This window comes from Lissotriton vulgaris, chromosome 3_1, assembly GCF_964263255.1.
Source record: "Lissotriton vulgaris chromosome 3_1, aLisVul1.2, whole genome shotgun sequence".
NCBI lineage: Eukaryota > Metazoa > Chordata > Amphibia > Caudata > Salamandridae > Lissotriton > Lissotriton vulgaris.
The window spans coordinates 15,680,922-15,702,777 of NC_141689.1; the positions used below are offsets into that span (position 1 = coordinate 15,680,922).

At 41.8% G+C, this 21,856-nt stretch overlaps 1 protein-coding gene across 1 annotated transcript in view; it reads right to left on the reverse strand.

Moving 5' to 3' along the window:
* Positions 1 to 21,131, reverse strand: part of LOC147725829 (uncharacterized) — a 278,179-nt gene extending 257,048 nt beyond the window's left edge. Inside the window, 2 exon segments of the mRNA XM_086963363.1 lie at positions 20,464 to 20,704; positions 21,108 to 21,131. Of these exon segments, the coding sequence (XP_086819489.1) occupies positions 20,464 to 20,704; positions 21,108 to 21,131 (265 nt within the window).
* Positions 21,132 to 21,856: the final 725 nt, after the last annotated feature.

Here is a 21,856-nt window from a genome sequence, read left to right on the forward strand (position 1 = left end):
AATATCGGTATGTTTACAGCATGCTACAAGATAATAATAAAGGGCGTGTATCCTTACTGTCGAGCGATTCAAGGTTGCTTTCTCATATTAGTGCAACATCACATCATGCTTACCTAAAAAGTAGGGGAGGAAGGCCGCTGCGTCAACCTGTCAAGAGCCGATTAGATCACAGAATGTGCTAGTTTCCGAGCGTCTTGCAGCCGTTGGTATTATTTTTATTTTTCCTACGAGGGTTTAAAAGTATAGATAAATATTGCGCTGCAGGATGTTGAAACTAGTCTTGCCTCTAGTCTATCCGCTACATTGTATCTCGCCCATTTATTCACTTACCTGAGCTAAGAAGAATTATAAGCCGACAATGCAGCCTGTTGGGTTCCGGAAAGAAATCCGTTTCTTGGGGTCTACAGCAGCGTATCGCAGCTGTTGATTTGGGCGTGTTACGTCCTAAGATAGATATAAGGCGGCACTCGGTTACAAGATAGTACGCCAATACATCTAATTCAAAGATATTCAAGCGGCAAACCCTATCTACACTGATAACTTACCGAAAAGGATAGAAATCGGTCCGTATCTTCAACCTGCGGGCGCGGCGCACATGTCCTCAGCCAGCGTCCCGCAGCCGTTGGAAAAGAGTAATCGACCGGCCTAATGGGCGGTACCTATTTAAATACCCGGATGTATACGTAAATCTAAATTCTTAAAGGGCAAGAGGCCGATGGCCAGCTCGGGACTACTGATAGCATAACATCTATCTAGGCGGTAAATACTTGGTGATCTTGTCTCATCCGAGGAACCAGGTTACAATTGATGAAATTCTGTAATTATCGATCGACCGGATCAACAATTGTTGGATAGTGTACTGGCTCACAGTACAATTCAGGCAACGTACTTGTTGGATACTCATGTTTGCTTATACAGAGTCTAAAGGCTGAATTTAAAAGAGGCAAGTGGGGCATTTAAAAAATGGCATTCTCCCACGGCATCTCATTATTCAGACCCTTCTTAAAAGTATCCAAGACAAATATCCAAAAAACCTCACGTTTTTTGCGAATAGCACACCCACCTTTGCTATCTGCAAGTTTGATTTTTTCTAGCACTCTCCATTGGATATCATCTGGTTTGTGTTGAGCCTCTACGAAATGTTTCACTAGAGGTGCATTAAGCTTCTTTGTGTGGATGGCAGATCTGTGCTCTGTAAGGCGTGTCTGAATTGCTCTGCATGTTTCTCCTACATAGCCCATACCACAGGGGCACTTTATGAAATAGACCACATTCGCGGTCTTGCAATTCCATAAATCATTTGCTGTAAAGGCGGAACCATTATGTGTAAATGATTCCCCTAATATGATGGTTTTGCACGATTTACAAGTAGAGCAAGGCACTGTGCCCCTAACGGGCAGGTTCGTCAGTATTGCTCTCTGAACACAAGGGGTATTAGATAATTTGTGGGTGAATTTAGAGTGGACAATTTTGTCCTTTAAATTCCGGTTTCTTCTGTGGGCAAACATGGGCTTCGCCAAGGCAGATGTGGAGGAAGGATTACAATTGAGAATGTGCCAGTTTCCGTTGACAATCTGTCTTACACGCTCATTTTTCGTCGAGTGAGTAGTCACACAAACGATACGATCCTTTGATTGTTTGTCTTTAGGAGCTAGTAAGGCGTCACGGTCAAAGTATCTTGCGCGTTTGTAAGAGTCTCTTATTAATCTATGGGGATAACCCCGCTCTAAAAATTTCTTGCGCATGATTACAGATTGCCTATCGTAATCAGCTAAATTTGTACAGTTCCTACGAACCCTCAGGAACTGTGAAAAAGGGATGCTCTCACGTTGACACTTCGGATGGAAACTGCTGAAATGCAAGAGAGTGTTCCGGGCAGTTTCCTTTACAAAAAGATCTACCTCTAGTTTTTGGTCTTTGGCTCTAATCAACAGATCTAAAAATTCCACCTGGTATTCGTCATAATGGGCTGTAAATCTCAAATTCACATTAGTGAGATTGATCCATTCCAAAAACTCAAGGAGTGTATCTTTCCCATTGGTCCAGATAAAGAAGATATCATCAATGTATCTGGACCAATGGGAAATTGACTCGAAGAATGGGGCTATCTCGTTATATATAAAGGTCTCTTCAAAGTGAGACATATATATATTGGCTATAGAAGGAGCCACTGATGCTCCCATACTAACACCTCTTAGCTGGCGATAGATATTACTACCAAATTCAAAAACATTCTCAGTGAGAACTATGAAAAGGCAATCTATCAGGAACTGTTTAGGACAAACAATATTTTGAATGTCTATGAACCAGTCCGTGGCCCTGATTGCTTCATCCAGTGGTATGTTACTATAAAGGGATTCGATATCCATAGTCACTAGTATATCTCTCCCTGTAGTAAAATTCAAATTCTCTACAGTGTTGATCATATGGCAAGTATCCTTGATATATGATTTGATCTTAGGAATGTGGGGTCTTAAGAAGTGATCAACAAACTTTGAAAGAGGTTCTGTCGGGGTACCAATCGTTGACACTATTGGTCGATATGGAGGATTTTTTGGGTCCTTATGTATCTTTGGAAGACCGTAGATACATGCCGTCTTCATTTTGTTAGTATTCAAAAATTCATATTCTTTCTTGTTTATGTCACCATTAGAGAGGGCACCATCTGTTAAAGTAACGATCTTCTTGATTATGGTACTAGTTGGATTGCGATTTATCTTCAAGTAGGTTGAGCTATCATTTAACATTCTTAGCATGTTCACTTCATAGTCATTCGAATCAAGGACAACTATACCTCCTCCCTTATCTGCTCCTTTAATGGTAAGGTCTCTATTGTTCGTCAACTCTTTTAATGCTAGGGATTGTTGGTAGTCTAGATTATATTTGGGTTTAGGAATGAATTCTAAAGATTTTTCTAATTTTTTCATAACCACTAGTTCAAATGCTGCGACTTCAGGACCCAGCTGTTCTAGTCCCGGAGTAAAGGTGGAGGTGAGAGAAATCTCATTTCTTTCTTCTATTGTATCATCTCCGTTATTCTCTTTGTCTTGAAAAAACTTTTTTAATCTTATTTTCCTAAATAGGGAGATAATATCTCTGTGGAGTTCGAAGGTGTTCACAAAGGAGTGGGGTACAAAAGAGAGCCCTTTTGATAATAGAGCTTCAATAGAATCATCAAGTTTATTGGAAGACAGATTAAAAATTGGGATTATATCCCCTGACCCCAATATTGTCTGTTCCGAGTCTCTCTGATGAATTGGGGTTCTTGCTGTTGAAGTTGTTGGTGTTGTTGGTGTTGTTGGTGTTGCAAGTGTTGCTGATGTTGTATTTGATGTGTGTGTTGGTTTGTCTGAAAATTCCCTCTCGCCGTCCCTGTTGTTGAAATCTCACCCTGGGTCGGCCACGTCGAGGCCCCCTGTTTGATAAAAAAGGGCGTCGTTGGGGTCTAGAGTTGGGATATGAGAACCCACCATCTGACTCGTAATATGTATTACTTTGGCCCTCCCCTTCTGAGTCTGAAGAGTCGGTGAAGTTGTTTATTCTCTGTTGGGCATTACCCGACTCATTGGTATAATGGTTCTGTTGATAGAAGTCAGTATGGAGATAGGGATAAGCAACTTCTTCCGAATAAAATCTTTTATCTTTCTTCACCGACTCTTCAGACTCAGAAGGGGAGGGCCAAAGTAATACATATTACGAGTCAGATGGTGGGTTCTCATATCCCAACTCTAGACCCCAACGACGCCCTTTTTTATCAAACAGGGGGCCTCGACGTGGCCGACCCAGGGTGAGATTTCAACAACAGGGACAGGCGAGAGGGAATTTTCAGACAAACCAACACACACATCAAATACAACATCAGCAACACTTGCAACACCAACAACACCAACAACACCAACAACTTCAACAGCAAGAACCCCAATTCATCAGAGAGACTCGGAACAGACAATATTGGGGTCAGGGGATATAATCCCAATTTTTAATCTGTCTTCCAATAAACTTGATGATTCTATTGAAGCTCTATTATCAAAAGGGCTCTCTTTTGTACCCCACTCCTTTGTGAACACCTTCGAACTCCACAGAGATATTATCTCCCTATTTAGGAAAATAAGATTAAAAAAGTTTTTTCAAGACAAAGAGAATAACGGAGATGATACAATAGAAGAAAGAAATGAGATTTCTCTCACCTCCACCTTTACTCCGGGACTAGAACAGCTGGGTCCTGAAGTCGCAGCATTTGAACTAGTGGTTATGAAAAAATTAGAAAAATCTTTAGAATTCATTCCTAAACCCAAATATAATCTAGACTACCAACAATCCCTAGCATTAAAAGAGTTGACGAACAATAGAGACCTTACCATTAAAGGAGCAGATAAGGGAGGAGGTATAGTTGTCCTTGATTCGAATGACTATGAAGTGAACATGCTAAGAATGTTAAATGATAGCTCAACCTACTTGAAGATAAATCGCAATCCAACTAGTACCATAATCAAGAAGATCGTTACTTTAACAGATGGTGCCCTCTCTAATGGTGACATAAACAAGAAAGAATATGAATTTTTGAATACTAACAAAATGAAGACGGCATGTATCTACGGTCTTCCAAAGATACATAAGGACCCAAAAAATCCTCCATATCGACCAATAGTGTCAACGATTGGTACCCCGACAGAACCTCTTTCAAAGTTTGTTGATCACTTCTTAAGACCCCACATTCCTAAGATCAAATCATATATCAAGGATACTTGCCATATGATCAACACTGTAGAGAATTTGAATTTTACTACAGGGAGAGATATACTAGTGACTATGGATATCGAATCCCTTTATAGTAACATACCACTGGATGAAGCAATCAGGGCCACGGACTGGTTCATAGACATTCAAAATATTGTTTGTCCTAAACAGTTCCTGATAGATTGCCTTTTCATAGTTCTCACTGAGAATGTTTTTGAATTTGGTAGTAATATCTATCGCCAGCTAAGAGGTGTTAGTATGGGAGCATCAGTGGCTCCTTCTATAGCCAATATATATATGTCTCACTTTGAAGAGACCTTTATATATAACGAGATAGCCCCATTCTTCGAGTCAATTTCCCATTGGTCCAGATACATTGATGATATCTTCTTTATCTGGACCAATGGGAAAGATACACTCCTTGAGTTTTTGGAATGGATCAATCTCACTAATGTGAATTTGAGATTTACAGCCCATTATGACGAATACCAGGTGGAATTTTTAGATCTGTTGATTAGAGCCAAAGACCAAAAACTAGAGGTAGATCTTTTTGTAAAGGAAACTGCCCGGAACACTCTCTTGCATTTCAGCAGTTTCCATCCGAAGTGTCAACGTGAGAGCATCCCTTTTTCACAGTTCCTGAGGGTTCGTAGGAACTGTACAAATTTAGCTGATTACGATAGGCAATCTGTAATCATGCGCAAGAAATTTTTAGAGCGGGGTTATCCCCATAGATTAATAAGAGACTCTTACAAACGCGCAAGATACTTTGACCGTGACGCCTTACTAGCTCCTAAAGACAAACAATCAAAGGATCGTATCGTTTGTGTGACTACTCACTCGACGATGAATGAGCGTGTAAGACAGATTGTCAACGGAAACTGGCACATTCTCAATTGTAATCCTTCCTCCACATCTGCCTTGGCGAAGCCCATGTTTGCCCACAGAAGAAACCGGAATTTAAAGGACAAAATTGTCCACTCTAAATTCACCCACAAATTATCTAATACCCCTTGTGTTCAGAGAGCAATACTGACGAACCTGCCCGTTAGGGGCACAGTGCCTTGCTCTACTTGTAAATCGTGCAAAACCATCATATTAGGGGAATCATTTACACATAATGGTTCCGCCTTTACAGCAAATGATTTATGGAATTGCAAGACCGCGAATGTGGTCTATTTCATAAAGTGCCCCTGTGGTATGGGCTATGTAGGAGAAACATGCAGAGCAATTCAGACACGCCTTACAGAGCACAGATCTGCCATCCACACAAAGAAGCTTAATGCACCTCTAGTGAAACATTTCGTAGAGGCTCAACACAAACCAGATGATATCCAATGGAGAGTGCTAGAAAAAATCAAACTTGCAGATAGCAAAGGTGGGTGTGCTATTCGCAAAAAACGTGAGGTTTTTTGGATATTTGTCTTGGATACTTTTAAGAAGGGTCTGAATAATGAGATGCCGTGGGAGAATGCCATTTTTTAAATGCCCCACTTGCCTCTTTTAAATTCAGCCTTTAGACTCTGTATAAGCAAACATGAGTATCCAACAAGTACGTTGCCTGAATTGTACTGTGAGCCAGTACACTATCCAACAATTGTTGATCCGGTCGATCGATAATTACAGAATTTCATCAATTGTAACCTGGTTCCTCGGATGAGACAAGATCACCAAGTATTTACCGCCTAGATAGATGTTATGCTATCAGTAGTCCCGAGCTGGCCATCGGCCTCTTGCCCTTTAAGAATTTAGATTTACGTATACATCCGGGTATTTAAATAGGTACCGCCCATTAGGCCGGTCGATTACTCTTTTCCAACGGCTGCGGGACGCTGGCTGAGGACATGTGCGCCGCGCCCGCAGGTTGAAGATACGGACCGATTTCTATCCTTTTCAGTAAGTTATCAGTGTAGATAGGGTTTGCCGCTTGAATATCTTTGAATTAGATGTATTGGCGTACTATCTTGTAACCGAGTGCCGCCTTATATCTATCTTAGGACGTAACACGCCCAAATCAACAGCTGCGATACGCTGCTGTAGACCCCAAGAAACGGATTTCTTTCCGGAACCCAACAGGCTGCATTGTCGGCTTATAATTCTTCTTAGCTCAGGTAAGTGAATAAATGGGCGAGATACAATGTAGCGGATAGACTAGAGGCAAGACTCGTTTCAACATCCTGCAGCGCAATATTTATCTATACTTTTAAACCCTCGTAGGAAAAATAAAAATAATACCAACGGCTGCAAGACGCTCGGAAACTAGCACATTCTGTGATCTAATCGGCTCTTGACAGGTTGACGCAGCGGCCTTCCTCCCCTACTTTTTAGGTAAGCATGATGTGATGTTGCACTAATATGAGAAAGCAACCTTGAATCGCTCGACAGTAAGGATACACGCCCTTTATTATTATCTTGTAGCATGCTGTAAACATACCGATATTACAGCGGCATTTGGAGCTTTGATCGCGTCGTCAGCAACACCTTTTAATATAGATGGTGAGTAGATGTCGAATGTAGATAGTTAGGTGCAATTATAGACTACATATCGAATTCTTAAATATACGCCAAACCTAGTTTGTTAAGTGCTATCGTTGTAAGCATATCGAATCCTTTAGTAAATCTGAATACCCTCTTCCTCCTTGATAATGTAAAAAAAAAGGAATGCTCCCCCATTTGCGGAAATTCGCTAGCCATTATACCTAGTGGTAAATGTGAAAGAGGAACTATCCTTAAAAGATAAAAATAAGTTTACAAATCATGGTGTATGAATAAAACTATCGTTTAAATATAAGGACAACACATGATTAATGAGTATATTTTTGCAGACGATAACAGTCGAATAAGACTAACCGAAGTGTCAGTTACGGCTAAGAAATCAGATGTTGGACCGTATCCAGATTTATTAGAGATCACCTATACCGTGTTTACTAGGTAAGATGATCCCAGAATCAAATACAAAGAATAAATGGAGAAGTTATATGTAGACTATCTCCATTTAACGATTAGAATAATCACTACAAAGATAAATTGTAGGCATTTTCTACTTGTTAGTGAATAAACGACATAATACCAAATGTGAGTGAGAACTTGTATACAAGGTTCAACCATATAATTCACTTTTCTCCCCTCACACCAAACCCCCCCCCCCCCGCCTTTTCCCCTCGTAGGTTTATAAAATTAAGTTTGGGGATGATTACTGCTCAAATATAAATATAAATGAACTAGTTTGTATCAATTGCAGTTACATATGGTAACTGTCTTGTGTAGGGCTGTCCATGATATGTAAGCACAAAGAGTTATTTTTAACAATTGTTTGTTGGTTAAGAGTTTTTTATTAAGAAATGTTTCTAACTGTCTCTTAAAAAAAAAAAAAAAAAAAAAAAAAAAAAAAAAACATGTTTTACAGATTGTATGTGGCTCCTGATGAAGGCGTTTTGACAACGCCGAAACGCGCGTCGACAAATTGTATTGTTTGCCACCTATGTTTTAAGTAATTTCTTGTGATATTGTGTTACAAATATTTTAGCCATACATGTTTTTGTGTATTTTTTAACATTGTAATGAATATGTTCTTGTATAAACTATTGAGAATGTAATTTTATTAATAAATCTGAATTGTTATATTTTGAATTGATTTGTGTGCTTTACATATTGGTCTCTTCCCTGGTTGTATTATCAAATGTTCTACTCTTTTCTCACATTGTTATTTCCCTGCATTACGAACCCAGTATTTGAACAGGGGGTCCTTGTTGTTCACATTAACAATCCGGTTTTACCATTAAAAAGGATTTTAATTAAAATTAATTTGAGTCAAAACTAGACATCTATATCTCTTCCCAATCAAAGATTAGCATATCAAAATGTAATAAGGTAATCCAATGTTATCAAATTAGAGATATTGGCTTTGCAGTTATGAAAAATTAAAGGTAAGAGTTTTTCCCTACTAAGACATGTAAAACTAAAGAGCACTTGTCTTGCTTTTCTTTTTAAATATATTGCATCCTATTCTTTTGACTGTTTAGGGCCTACCTTAGGGGTGAGTCATATGTATTAAAAATGGAAGTTTGGCTTTGCAAAAGGTTTTTTTTGTCAGGTTAATAACAGCTTATAACTGCCCTGAAGACTGCAATTGCAATCTTTGAACATGTTTAAAATGACTACTTTAGGGCATGCCACAAAGAATGCTGTAGGCCCAATCGTAGCATTTCATTTATAGGCCCTGCGTACCCTTAGTACCATATGCTATGGATTTTTAAATAAATTGAATGTACCAATAAGGTGTAAGCCAATTTCAACATGCTTAAAGGAGAGAGTACATGACCTTTACCACTGGATAGCAGTCCTGAGAACCCTAAAACCAACAAAAACAGGTTTGACATCAGCAGCCCTACCTTTTTTATGGTCTGATCATTGAGCAGTTACGTTTAATATTAAATTTGCCACCCTCATTGCATTACACAATAAATCTCAACCAGTAAGGCTCTCAGGTAATTGGCATTAGATAAAGGAGGTAGAGCTTGGCGCCATCATATCTGAAACACGACCCTACATAATGGCAGATCCCACCAAAGCCGTAGAGAATACTACCGGCTACAGTCCACAGGAGGAACCGGGACACGCCCTCTGAACCTTGCTCAATGGAAGATCTAAGACTGCATAAAGAAGCATGTCGTGGGCAGGAAAGAAAATTGAGTGTTGTGACTCATTGGGGATACACAAAATTCTACCAGACCCCGGTCAAAATTGCAGAACAACAGACATATGGTCTCAGTAGCAACAATTTTTAAAGACAGAATAAACATAAACAGCATTCACAATGCCAATTTAAATTAAACTGCAGGGAATGCAATTTATTTTCAAAACAAATATGCACTTCAGTTTCGGCAACATAGTTGCTCTTTCAACTACAATCAATTCAAATATTTTTTAAAAAGGGAGCTCTAGTGTGGAAAGGATGGACGGGGTGTTTTTAGGTCAAAGTGAAACCGTGAAGGGGTGGACAAGGGAGAGGTGATGTGACATATATACATCAAATTCACAAAGTGAGACCAATCCGACCTGACATAGGTCAATTGTTCCAGCTATATCACATAGCATTACATAGACATTGATAATGAATTTCAGTCATAGAGGCTTGTGTGAGCGGTAATAGTCAAGGTGCTGGGGGGAAACTCACCCTGGCCAGACAAGGAAAAGATTGACAGATTGATAGCTCTTTCTCGATTCTGTGGGTTTGTGGTGCATGGCCGATCTTGGTTGATGAAGCGATTTGTCTTTTTAATTCTGATAACGAACAAGACTTCTCCATGTTAACTAGTTACTCAACCCTTAATACATTGATTAAAAACCTATCACACAAGCCTCGACGACTAACAGCAAATGCGGGTTAAGACCTTCTCTAAAGCCATGCGATGCGTCCCATAAAATCCTGCTTTCCTGAACCCAGGCTTGCAATCTATTTATGCTGACTCTGATCTAAACCTTAACAAAGAGTCAATTCAACAAATGAGGCAGTAACTACAGGGATACCTTTTTTTCCTTCTAATGAATCACCGCATTGATAGCTGGTGACCAAGAAGTTGGAATGGTTGACTCGCTGGCAGCATTGATTTTACTGTTAACTGCAGGGGTCCATAATGTCAATTTATTCCTTTAGAGGTTCATGTGGAGGCTGTCTGGACCTGGCGCCTCGCAAGATAGACCAGCTACAATGGCCTCTGTAACCTCTGGAAAACCGAAGTCTAATCTGTTACCAGGAGTAGAAGGCCCATAAAGTTATGAGTCTTCATGACTGGACTACATATATTACTAATGTGAGATATCCACAAATCAAGCTGTTCGTGTTGCACCGAAACCTTTACCTGTTTCTGTGTAAAAAAATGGCTTTTTGCAGGATTAACCAACATTTTTTGCCCCACTTGTTGGTAATTGTGAGCAAAAGCAGATGCTTTTCGACTCTGAAAGTGCCCTGGGCTCCGCGACCAAGATCCAGGTCCACGGCCCATGAACACTAAAAACTGTACAACAGAATTTGGCACAACTTCACCTACATGTCTCTGGTGTAGGGTAACTTGTGTGCCTAGGTCCTATTAATTGAAAGCCTCATTTATAATATTTTGACGCACAGCAGCGCCGCAAACCTTCCTGCTGCACTGCATCAAAAGAAAAGAGCAAGAATGGACCGTATCTAAAAAGTACAGCACATTCTTTATCCTTATCCAATGCACTGGTGCACAATGGGCTACCATGTGCCAACACAGGCACCCTTGCACCATGACACAAGTGTGTCTGCGTTGTAGGTGTGATTACAACAAAGGCACACCTTCCTGCACAAAAACAATCACAAGAGGTGTTTACCTCTTTTTATGTGTGTTGCAGAAATATCGTTTTTTCTGACTTCTGCTATGGGACCAGACAATGATTAGGAACAACCTGCAAAACCGATCTGATTAAGGTGCATTGTAGCTGGGCAAAAGATTCAGGTTTCCCTTGACATTCTTATTTGCAGCAGCAAATGTGATTTAGTGGGACCTCGCAGAGAAGGTATCTGGCCCAGTGGAGCCCTCCTAAGGTGCAGCCTTGCCCCACTGCAAGAATCTGAGCTTCAAAATTGTGGCAAAGTCCGAAGGTAGAGCTCAAAAGTGGAAGGTATGAAAAGTATCCAGCGGCGAGTAACCTTCTCTGAGCTTTAAAATTTGAATTTCCGCCACTCACAGCTTTCCTGCCAAAAGCCAATAGCTTCCATGAGACCTTTTCCACCCACTCTCTCTACCCATGTTGTTTTCCCTCGTGACTGGATACCTTCTCGTCCTCCATTGGTGAGCATGCCGTTCGTGCGGAGGGAGGCTCCCTTTGGTTCTATTTTACCAGCTAGGCTCAGTTTAACATTGTGCTCAGCCAGCAATCCATGCGGCGGTGACATTGCTCTTGTCAATCCGTGTATACGATTCCCTGCTAGTGTCCGCAATAACATCTTGACTAGTGGTACAATGAGTCATCATCGACTATTTGGAAGCTGGGTTTCTCCTCTACACTTCCCAATATTTGTTCTACATCTTGTTTTCCTTTGGATTTAATGGTGGTTTAACCATTCAAGGAGATTGGGACTCCAAAAACTGTATTATATACTTGCACATGATTCAGGAGTGAAGAGTTATGTACTGTTTGTTCTTCTGGTTCTATTTAACAGGGGTAATAAGGAGTGGTATAGGACCACGTGCCATCCCTGTGAAGCATAGTGGGGTCTAGAAAGGGTAGGTTAATATCAAGAGACACTCAAGTATATGCCTGAGATTGTGTATTCCCTCCAGCGTGTTTCTTTAGTAGAGTGTGTTGTATGTCCTATGAATGGTTTCTTCTATGTTTCCCACATTGCAACCATAACAGAGAAATCGGAATCCCCACATCGAGGTCACTCTCTTTACCAAACCCTCTCAATGTACAGGTGTCATTCTTTTTTGTTACAGGTATAAGAGGTCACACAACCAACCCATTGTCTGTTTATGGATGCATTATGTAGAGATGACTAAGGGGTTGTTTCATATTGTGATTGTCGTATCAGGTCCACCCACTGACCTGTGCCATTACGGCTATTAAGGCTTGGTTATATCAAGAGGTGGGCAATTCTTAGCAACAAACTGATCCTGAGGATCGATCACTTTGACAGTATTTCCTACCCATTAATTAATGCAGATCATGCTCCACTTTTCTTGTACGCCTACTAACCACGCCAGAGTAGTCTTTCTTATCCCTTATCTAGCCGGAGATGCTGCACAATGGGCAGTGCCTTTGGTAAATAGAGACGATTCCCTACTACATGACTGGGGGGCATTTATAACTGAGGGGCATATTATCAAGGACAGGGGTTGAAATTATTGCCGCTTTAGCGGCAGAAAACTGCAGCTAAAGCAGCAATAATGGGCTTGATGATATGCCCCTGAGAATTCCAATAGAAGCCCATGTTTTTATGTCAACATGGGCTTCTATTGGAATTCACAAGGCCATATTATCAAGCCCATTATCACCGTTTTAGCTGCAGTTTTCTGTCGCTAAAGTGGCAATAATGTTATCACTGTGCTTGATAATATGCCCCTAAATTCTTGAAGGTTTCTGATAGACGCGCGGAATCCTTTACAGCTGATAGGGAATTATTAGAGCTGAGGCAGGGTAATAAGGACCTGTTGGTATTTCTGAACACATTTAGGAGATTAGTAGCCGAAATGAAGTGGCCCGAGGCTAAACAAGCTGCCCTCTTCCATCAAGGGTTGCGGGAAGAGCTTAACGATGTTATCACACCGATCGACCCAAAACCAGCTACCTGTGAAGATTTGATGAGCCGTGTACTGCATCTATATCATAGACTCAGTGAGAGAAAAGGAGATCACAAAAGGAGAGAGAGAAGTATGCCTTTTTTGGAACGTCAGAGAACCACCGAATCATACAACGCTTCAGGATCTGAACCAATGGATATTGGAACTATTCGAGCAGCAGTAACTCGAGTGGAGAAAGGCGTCTGTTGTAAACAAGGCCTTTGCTTATATTGTGGCAAAAAATGCCATTTGGTCAAGGAATGCCCTGTGAAACCCAAGATTAACAGTTTTTTTAGCAGTAGAATTGCAACTGACGCCATAAAAACTGCTCAGGAAAACTAGCCGACTCAAGGAATAAAGAAAGGGTTTCTTGGAACCAGGCACACCTCCCTTCCTTACCTAACAGCGACCCATCTACACAGGAACATTTGTTTATTGACTTACTGCTGCTCGTACAATCAGAGTGGACACAAGCCTCAGCCATGATAGATTCTGGAGCCACGGGCATGTAGAGTGATATAGGAGAAGCAAAACGTATAGGCATAGGCCTAGTGCCAAAGGATAAGCCAGAAGAGGTCTATGCTGTAGACTGTAGGAAATTAGATACAGGACCTACAGGCTATGACTTAGAAGATAGATGTGCAATACAGGGCTTCCCACAGAGAGTATATAACGTTTACCATAATACAAGCTCCGCAATATGGAATTATCCAAGGTATTCTGTGGTTGGGTAAACACAGTCCTGAAATCAATTGGATGACAAGTACAGTGCACATGAATTCTCCCTACTGTTTGGAGCTTTACCTAAATGTACCAGGCGGACCTGCTACAGCACTGGCATTCAGGATGTTTATAGACATAGCAGCTGAAAAGAACATCCAATTACCCGCAGTCTACCAGGAATATGTAGACATGTTTTACGTTGTCCAGGCGAAAGAACTACTACCCCATAGACAGTACAACTGTCAAATTGACCTTGTTCCTGGGGCAGTAGTACCTAGTGGGAGAGTTTACGCCTTGACAGAGCAGGAGAATATCCACCCGAGAGCCTATCTGGCTAAATACTTGGAGCTAGGATTTATCCGTCTCTCTAAATCTAATGCGGGTTCACCCCTTTTTTTAATACCAAAGGCTAACTACGAGCTTAGGGCCAATATTATCTTCAGAGCCTTGAACTCTATCACGGTGTAGCACCTATACCCCTTACTGCTAATCCCTGTATTACAAGAACTAGTAAAAAAGGCTAATATATTCACCAAATAGTACCTCAAGGGAGCCTTTCATCTGGCTCGCATAATGAGTGGCGACGAGTGGAAAACGGCATGTAAGATCCGTTATGGATTGTTTGAATATCTAGTGATGCTGTTCGGGTTATGCAACGCACTCGAAGCATTCCAATACTTCTTAAATGATATCCTACATGAGATCCTGGACCAATACGTTGTGGTGTATATCAATGATATTCTTATATATTCAGAAAATGAGAACGCAAACACTCAACATGTGGAGTCCGTACTACAGATCCTGCAGAAACACCACCTGTTCTGCAAACTAAGCAAATGTGAATTCCACGTTCGAACAGAGGAATTCCTGGGGGTCATGCTTACTCCCTCCTGACAGGAAATGGCTGAAAGAAATATGACAGTTTTGAAGGACTGCCCTCCTCCCCAGAACATTCGGGATGTTCAGTGCTTTATCGGTTTTGCGAACTTCTATTGTAGATTCAGCAACCAATTCTCCAAACTGGTCGCACCCATTACACAACTGCTGCGAAAAGCACAGAAAATTGAGTGGAGTAAAGAGGCCCACAATGCATACCTTGCATTGAAACAGCCTTTGTAACAGACACCATGCTGGTGCACCCTGATCCATAGAAACCATACGATGTGGAGGCTGATGCCTCTGATGTTGCGTTGGGAGTCGTGTTATCTCAAAGACACTCATCCAGGAGCCAACTTCATCCAGTGGCCTATATTTCGAGAAAACTGAATGAAGCAGAAAGGCATTACAATGTAGCATAAAAGGAAATATTAGCCATTGAGTATGCCTTCATTGAATGGAGACACTTTCTAATGGGAGCCAAGCATGTGGTTACGGTATATACCGACCACCGGAACTTACAATTCATGACAGCCGATAGACACTTAACCCCTCGTCAACTCCGATGGATGTTGTTTTTCTCAGAATACCATTTCGTTATCACATACTGGCCTGGCTATGAGAATAGAAAAGCAGATGCCCTCACTAGGCAGTCATATTCTACACACCCTGACATTACACTGGAACAATCAATCATTGACCCCGCCAAAATCCTGTGTTTTATACAACTGGAAACGTTCCACAAGAAAGTAGTGGAGAACCTGGCTAAAGAGCCATAAAGAATGGCAGATAAAGAAACTGTGGATTGCATAAACAGACAATTTTGGTGGCTGTCTTCCCAGGTGAACATTAAAGACTGGATAAGAACATGTGAAATATGTGCAAAAATGAAGTCAGGCCACCTACGTCTACAGGGTTTATTGCAGCCTCTCCCTACTCCGAAGGGGCCTTGGGAGAACATCTCATTAGACTTCTCTGTTAGTCTACCGATGGATAAAGGATCTACCGTGATTCTGGTAGTCGTAGACTATTTATCTAAGATGGGACACTTTGTGGCATGTAAGAAGGTTCCTTCAGCGTGCCAGTGAGCTCAATTACTAATGAGACAAGTAGTTTGCTTGCATTGTTTACCAAGTACCATTGTATCAGATAGGGGTTCTCAGTTCACGTCCCAGATCTGTAGAGTGTGGTGTGAGTCTCTACATATAAATACAGGCTTGTCTAAGAGTTTCTACCCACAAACGGATGGGCAGACAGAGCGTCTCAACCAGACGTTTAAGCAGTATTTGCGTTGCTATATTGTTAACAGCAAGGTGGAATGGGTGGATTGTCTTTGGCTAACTGAAATGGCCTATAACAACGCCACAAATGGGGGGCATGTTATCAAGGACCATATCGTCACTTTAGCGGGACTTTTTAGCCCTAAAGCTGCAATATTTTTGTCGCCCTGTTAGCAAGCTGTCACTAACAGCAGTTAGAGACAGCTTTTAGGCGATAGCTACAGGTTTGGGGCTCGCTTTGCATGTCAGCGATATTTATCGCTAATGACATGCAAAGTGGGTGTACCCAAACTGTTAGCGACTGTAAACAGTCGCTAACAGAGCTATCGCCTTTTAGCAAGGCAGACAAAGCTATAAAAAATATTACGCTAGGCACGAATATCGATATAATCTAACGCCTGCTAAAAAGTTGTTACCTGTATAGTCAATGGGGGGTGGATTATCAGATTGAGCCCCCATTGACGTTAATGCAAGAATATCGCTGGATTTTCAGCAATATTCTCGCATTTCACCGCTATTGCCGGATATTTTATCGCTTTAGAGATAAACGTTGCTAATAGCACGTTATCTCTGAGATAATATCCAGCGATAGGTGGCGTTAAAAAAATGCACTAAGCGCATCTAGCAATAAATATCACTATTTGTTGCTAATAGGCCCCATAGCTCCATTAATATCTCCCCGTTTTACTGTACCTATGGACACCATCCAGGATTTTTTCCCTTTATCCATCCAACAGAAAACTCCAAGTTACCAGAAGTCAAAAAGAGGGTGGCCCATATTTAGAAAATCGTGGTGAAAACACAAGCATACCTGAAGACAACAAAAAGCAAGTACAAGGCTTTGTTGATAAACACAGATGATATGGGCCATTGAACAAAAATGGGGACACAGTATGGTTATCTACCAAGAATATACGATTTAAAAAGCACAGCGTGTTTAACCCCAGGTACATTGACCATACGCAATTAGTAAATGCATTAGTCCAGTGATACTGAAGCTGAATCTACCATCACATCTACGGATCCACCCCGTCTTTCATGTATCCTTATTTAAGCCTACCTACACACCAGTCGAAACAGCAGCCTCCTCTTTTAGTCAACAATGACGCAGAATATGAAGTGCAGAGTATAATAGACTCCAAGCAGCGTGGCCGCAGACTATGGTATCTAGAGGCCTGGAAAGGTTATGGCCCTGAAGTGAATTAATGGGAGCCAGCCTCTGGTGCTCATGCACCAAGACTAGTATCTTTCTTTCACAGACGATTCCCGCAGAAACCAGGCCCCCTAGTGCGCTTTCGCTAGGGAGGGGATGTACTGTTATGTGCACAGTGCTTTGAGCGCGCTGATGTAGCCTTGTAACTAATCTATGTACTGTATTTTGTACCGCTGTTCGTAACACAGGGCTCATGATGCTGAAAGTAAAACAAAAACTACCGTTCCCAAGAGGCTGTGCGCTACGTGCGACACTGCGAGCACCGGCAATAAAGGAGGAAGCAGTACTCGCCTCGGTGTCGGGAATTCTTTGTCCTAGCAGTGTTGTTGGCATCCTGAATTCCGGAGAGGTCTGGTAAGGGTGCGCTGCTCCGACCCACTCTATCCATGTTGTTTTCCCATGTGACTGGATACCTTCCTGTCCTCTGTTGGTGAGCATTTTGCTTGTGTGGAGGAAGGCTCGCTTTAGTTCTATCTAACCAGCCAGGCTCAGTTTAACATTATGCTCAGCCAGCATTACACGCAGCTGTGACATTGCATTCCTTCCAAGTGACCGCAATATTTGTTCTATATCTTGTTTTCTTTCAGTTTTTAATGGTGGTTTAACCATTCAAGTGGATTGGGACTCCAAAAACAGTATTATATTAATGCACGTGATTCAGGAGTAAAGAGTTATGTACCGTTTGTTCTTCTGGTTCTATTTAACAGGGTAATAAGGAGTGGTATTGGACCACGCTCCATCCCTGTGAAGCACAGTGGAGTCTAGAAAGGGTAGGTTAATATCAAGAGATACTCAAGTATATGCCTGAGATTGTGTATTCCCTCAAGCGTGTTTCTTTAGTAGAGTGTAATGCATGTCCTAGGAATGGTTTCTTCTATGTTTCCCACATGTACCTTGGGTTAAACACGCTGTGCTTTTTAAATCGTATATTCTTGGTAGATAACCATACTGTGTCCCCATTTTTGTACAACGGCCCAGGTCATCTGTGTTTATCCACAGGGGCCTTGTACTTCTTTTTTGTTGTCCTCAGGTGATATTCATTTTTGTTACAGGTATAAGAGGTCACACACCCAACCCATTGACTGTTTATGGATGCATGATGTAGAGATGACTAAGGAGTTGTTTATTGCCATTGTCATTTCAGGTCTCCCTCCCTGCTGTTCCCATCCTTTCCTTCCCTCGCTTGATGCACCCACTGACTTGTGCCATTACGGCTATTAAGGCTTGGGTATATCTAGAGGTGGACCATTCTTAGCAACAAACCTATCCTGGGGACAGATCACTCTGACAGAAGAGGAGCATTCTTTGCCCCTGGCCTGCTGCCTTGCACTGCGGAAGAGTTTTAACTTCACTCCCAGAGACTGAGCCTGAAGGGAAAACTTTCCACTGGAATCTACTTGGTCCCTGACACTGATCCGCGCTCCACCGTGGTCGGCCTTAAAATGTACCCATATCTCAGTCAAGCACATCCAGATGATCGCATTTATCACTTTGTGCTTTTGGTGCCATTTTTAACCTTAACATTTCAAAATTCATAACTCCTGTTCTACTTATTTAATTGCTGCTGCTTTGGTGTCATTTTATTTATTAAAATGAACTCTATTATAAATTCAGTTTAAGATTTTTCTTGTGTTTGAGTATTGCATAAATACTTGGGATAGAGCCGTTACTCCGAAGTTTTTTATTTGGATTACATTTACCAACAATTTTTACCTCAAAAAACTGTTACACTGCAAGACTTAAGAAAATGACTTCATCACTCAATTGATCAGTAGTTGGCAGTGTTTCACCTTGTGTGGAAGGTTTATAAAGGTTAAACTTGGTGTGGGCTACGGTTCTTGTGTTTTAGGGCTAAAGGAATGTATTTGTTTCGTCCATATAGTACTTGGCTTAGTTTGGGTGTGTTTTGGTGTGTTTTTAGGTGAATATGGCTTGTATTATCCAATAATTATCTAATATTTTCTAGTCCTTTTTTGATTTGAAAATTCTGTTAAATACAGTCTCAGTTTACAGTCTCAGGTACCCCAGTGCACATTATATTTTAAAAAGATATAATATGCAGCAATGAAAAATAAAAAAGTGTCAGCAGGAAACAATGTAATTACACTTACAGTTTAAATAAACTCCAGGAGCAGAAATGTCTTGACTCTTCCTTCTTCTGTCTCACTTCAATAGCCCTTTTTAACTTTCAATAAAAATTTGAGGACGTAGGGGCTTGAACATCTCTTTTTACAGAGACTAGGGCACTTTGAAGCAGCACGGACGATCGGAAAAGAGAATGCTACATACAGGTAAGTAAGTTTACTTTACATTCTATAACAAGATACAGAAAGGGTGCGTGTGGTGAAAGTGTGCGTGGTGTGCTTTAGTGTTAAAGGATGTACAAGAGTTGTAACGGTATGCGCGGTTGAATATGTGTGGTAGAGGCGTATGAGGTAAAACCACGCCTGGTAATATCGTACAACCTAAGTTCTTTACACATTGCCTCTAAGTTAAGCCTGTCTGCTCTGTGCCATGGCTACCAGGGGTCTGGGCTCACGGTAATTTAGTGAGGTTTGAGGTTCTCCCTGGCTAAGGTTGTGGTTATATCATGAGGTGGTGAGGTTGAACCCTCCCCCTCCACTCATACAGCAGCTTCTTACAATCACCAATACCTTCACGGTGCCCATGGTGATGGGTGGGGCAGATAAGGGACACCAGGGCTATGCAATGAAGGCTCTGCTGGACACGCCTATGCATAGAGATGATGGGAGGCTACCTTGGGTTTGCATGCAAGCTGTGCTGAGGAGGGAGTCCCTATCTAAGGATCCCTCAATATTTTAGAGTTTTGACCCACTTGTAACAGTATATTTGTTGCCTGCCACATCTTGGTCAATGAGTGAGGTTTATCTTTGCTTCTTCACATGTTCTAGGTTCCTTGTGGTCACCAGACACTGCCCAGGGTAGGGACGGGGAGTGGAGGGAGTAGTCATGAAGAAATCTCAAAGAGTCACCAGAGGGCACCTGAAGCTACCAGCTCCAGAGGGTCTCCTGAGAGTTTGAAGAGTTGGGTACAACTCCCAGAGGGTCGTGGGATGAGTGGAGCAAGGGTTTCCTCTGTGCATGAAGAGGAGACGGACGAATTGGGGGGCTTCATGGATGTGTTAGACATGTTTGATGAAACACAGAATGAAGGACCAGGCGTGGGCTTGACTGCCCTTGAGCCCTGATCTTAGCAAGAAATGCATTGTAATCAAAAACACATTTTCTTGATAGTATATAGATCTTATTAACACTGAATTCCTATTCAAAAGTGTGTGACCAAACACTGACACAACAATCTCACCATAGTTCGGACAGACTGGACATTCTCCTCCATCATCACACACCAGCTGTATCTGCGACTGATCCCAGTTGATGACGCGGATGTGGAATGTTGGGCTGTACATTGCGTTGTACTAGCGCTGTAAGTCTGAAGCCTTATAGCAAGCCTCCCCCTTATGCCATCCATATTTAACATACAAGTGACTAACTTTTCCTTGCTGTTTCCATGATACTCTCCCACCTTCTCCAATGATCTGGTCAACCTAAGGGAGAAAAGAAAAGATGAGTCTGACAACACTGAGGGACATCATGCTGACAAAAAGGATAACTGTCACTGAAATATTGGACCAGCACACAAAAGATACACCTGACTTAGGCGCAAACTAATTAATTCCTTCCACTTACAAAAATATAGACAATAGCAGTAGGTCTGACTTAGAACTGAGAGTGCCCGCATACTTTTACTTATACAGTCTTTCATCTATCCATCCACACAATCACTCACTCATCCATGAATTGACCCATTTTTGTGTTCAGTGTCCTGCAAGTTACTGAGCTAGCCTAAGTGAAGTGCTTTATACCCGGCTTCTGGGCTCTTTTTCTCAGACCCTATTAAAACAGATCCACTACCACAGTAGCCATCAAGGAGACCAAGCTTTGGGATACCAAGTGACAGCCTCCTAGAACCATCTTCCCTTTGGGGCACAGTGAGCCATCTGCTCTTCTGTAATGCCATTGAACCCTGGCTTCAGATACATTAGGGGCTCCGCCGCCCCACCATCGACTGCTCAGTCTTGATTCCATCTGAGTGGGTGTAGGTGAAGGTGGAAAGCATAACAGGACACCAGAGGTTGAGAGGGATTGAGAAAGCAGCAGACTGGCAGTGATGCCTCACCCGTTGTTTATTGCAGTGTCAACGGGGGAACCATTCCTGCCTGATCTTCATGGAGAGGCTTTAAGCAGGCGGAGGGTCTGGGTGGCTTCTGGGTGGTGTGCGCCTTCAGACATAGGTTAGATATATGAAGGGCTCTGTTACACTCATTGTCAGAGTGCTCAGGGAAACCACACAAGGGAATATGTAAACAACACAAATGTGATGGCTTCAGAAGAGGGGGAGACCTTGGCCTAATGGCTAGGGCGATCGACCTCGGACCTGGGGAACTGGGTTTGAGTCTCGGTAATGACTCTAAAAACATCCTGTGATTCTGGGCAAATCACGTAATCTCCCCGTGCCTAACAATAATGAATGTTTGTACTCATGTAACATAACTGGTGCTATGTAAAGTGCTCTGATACCCGATTCGGGTCAGGTTTGCGCTATATAAAACTATGTTAAAAAAACGAGCATCTCATGACTTCCACCTCATTTATGACAGCTCTGTGCACCATTCCACTCGCTGGCTGTCCCCAATAAC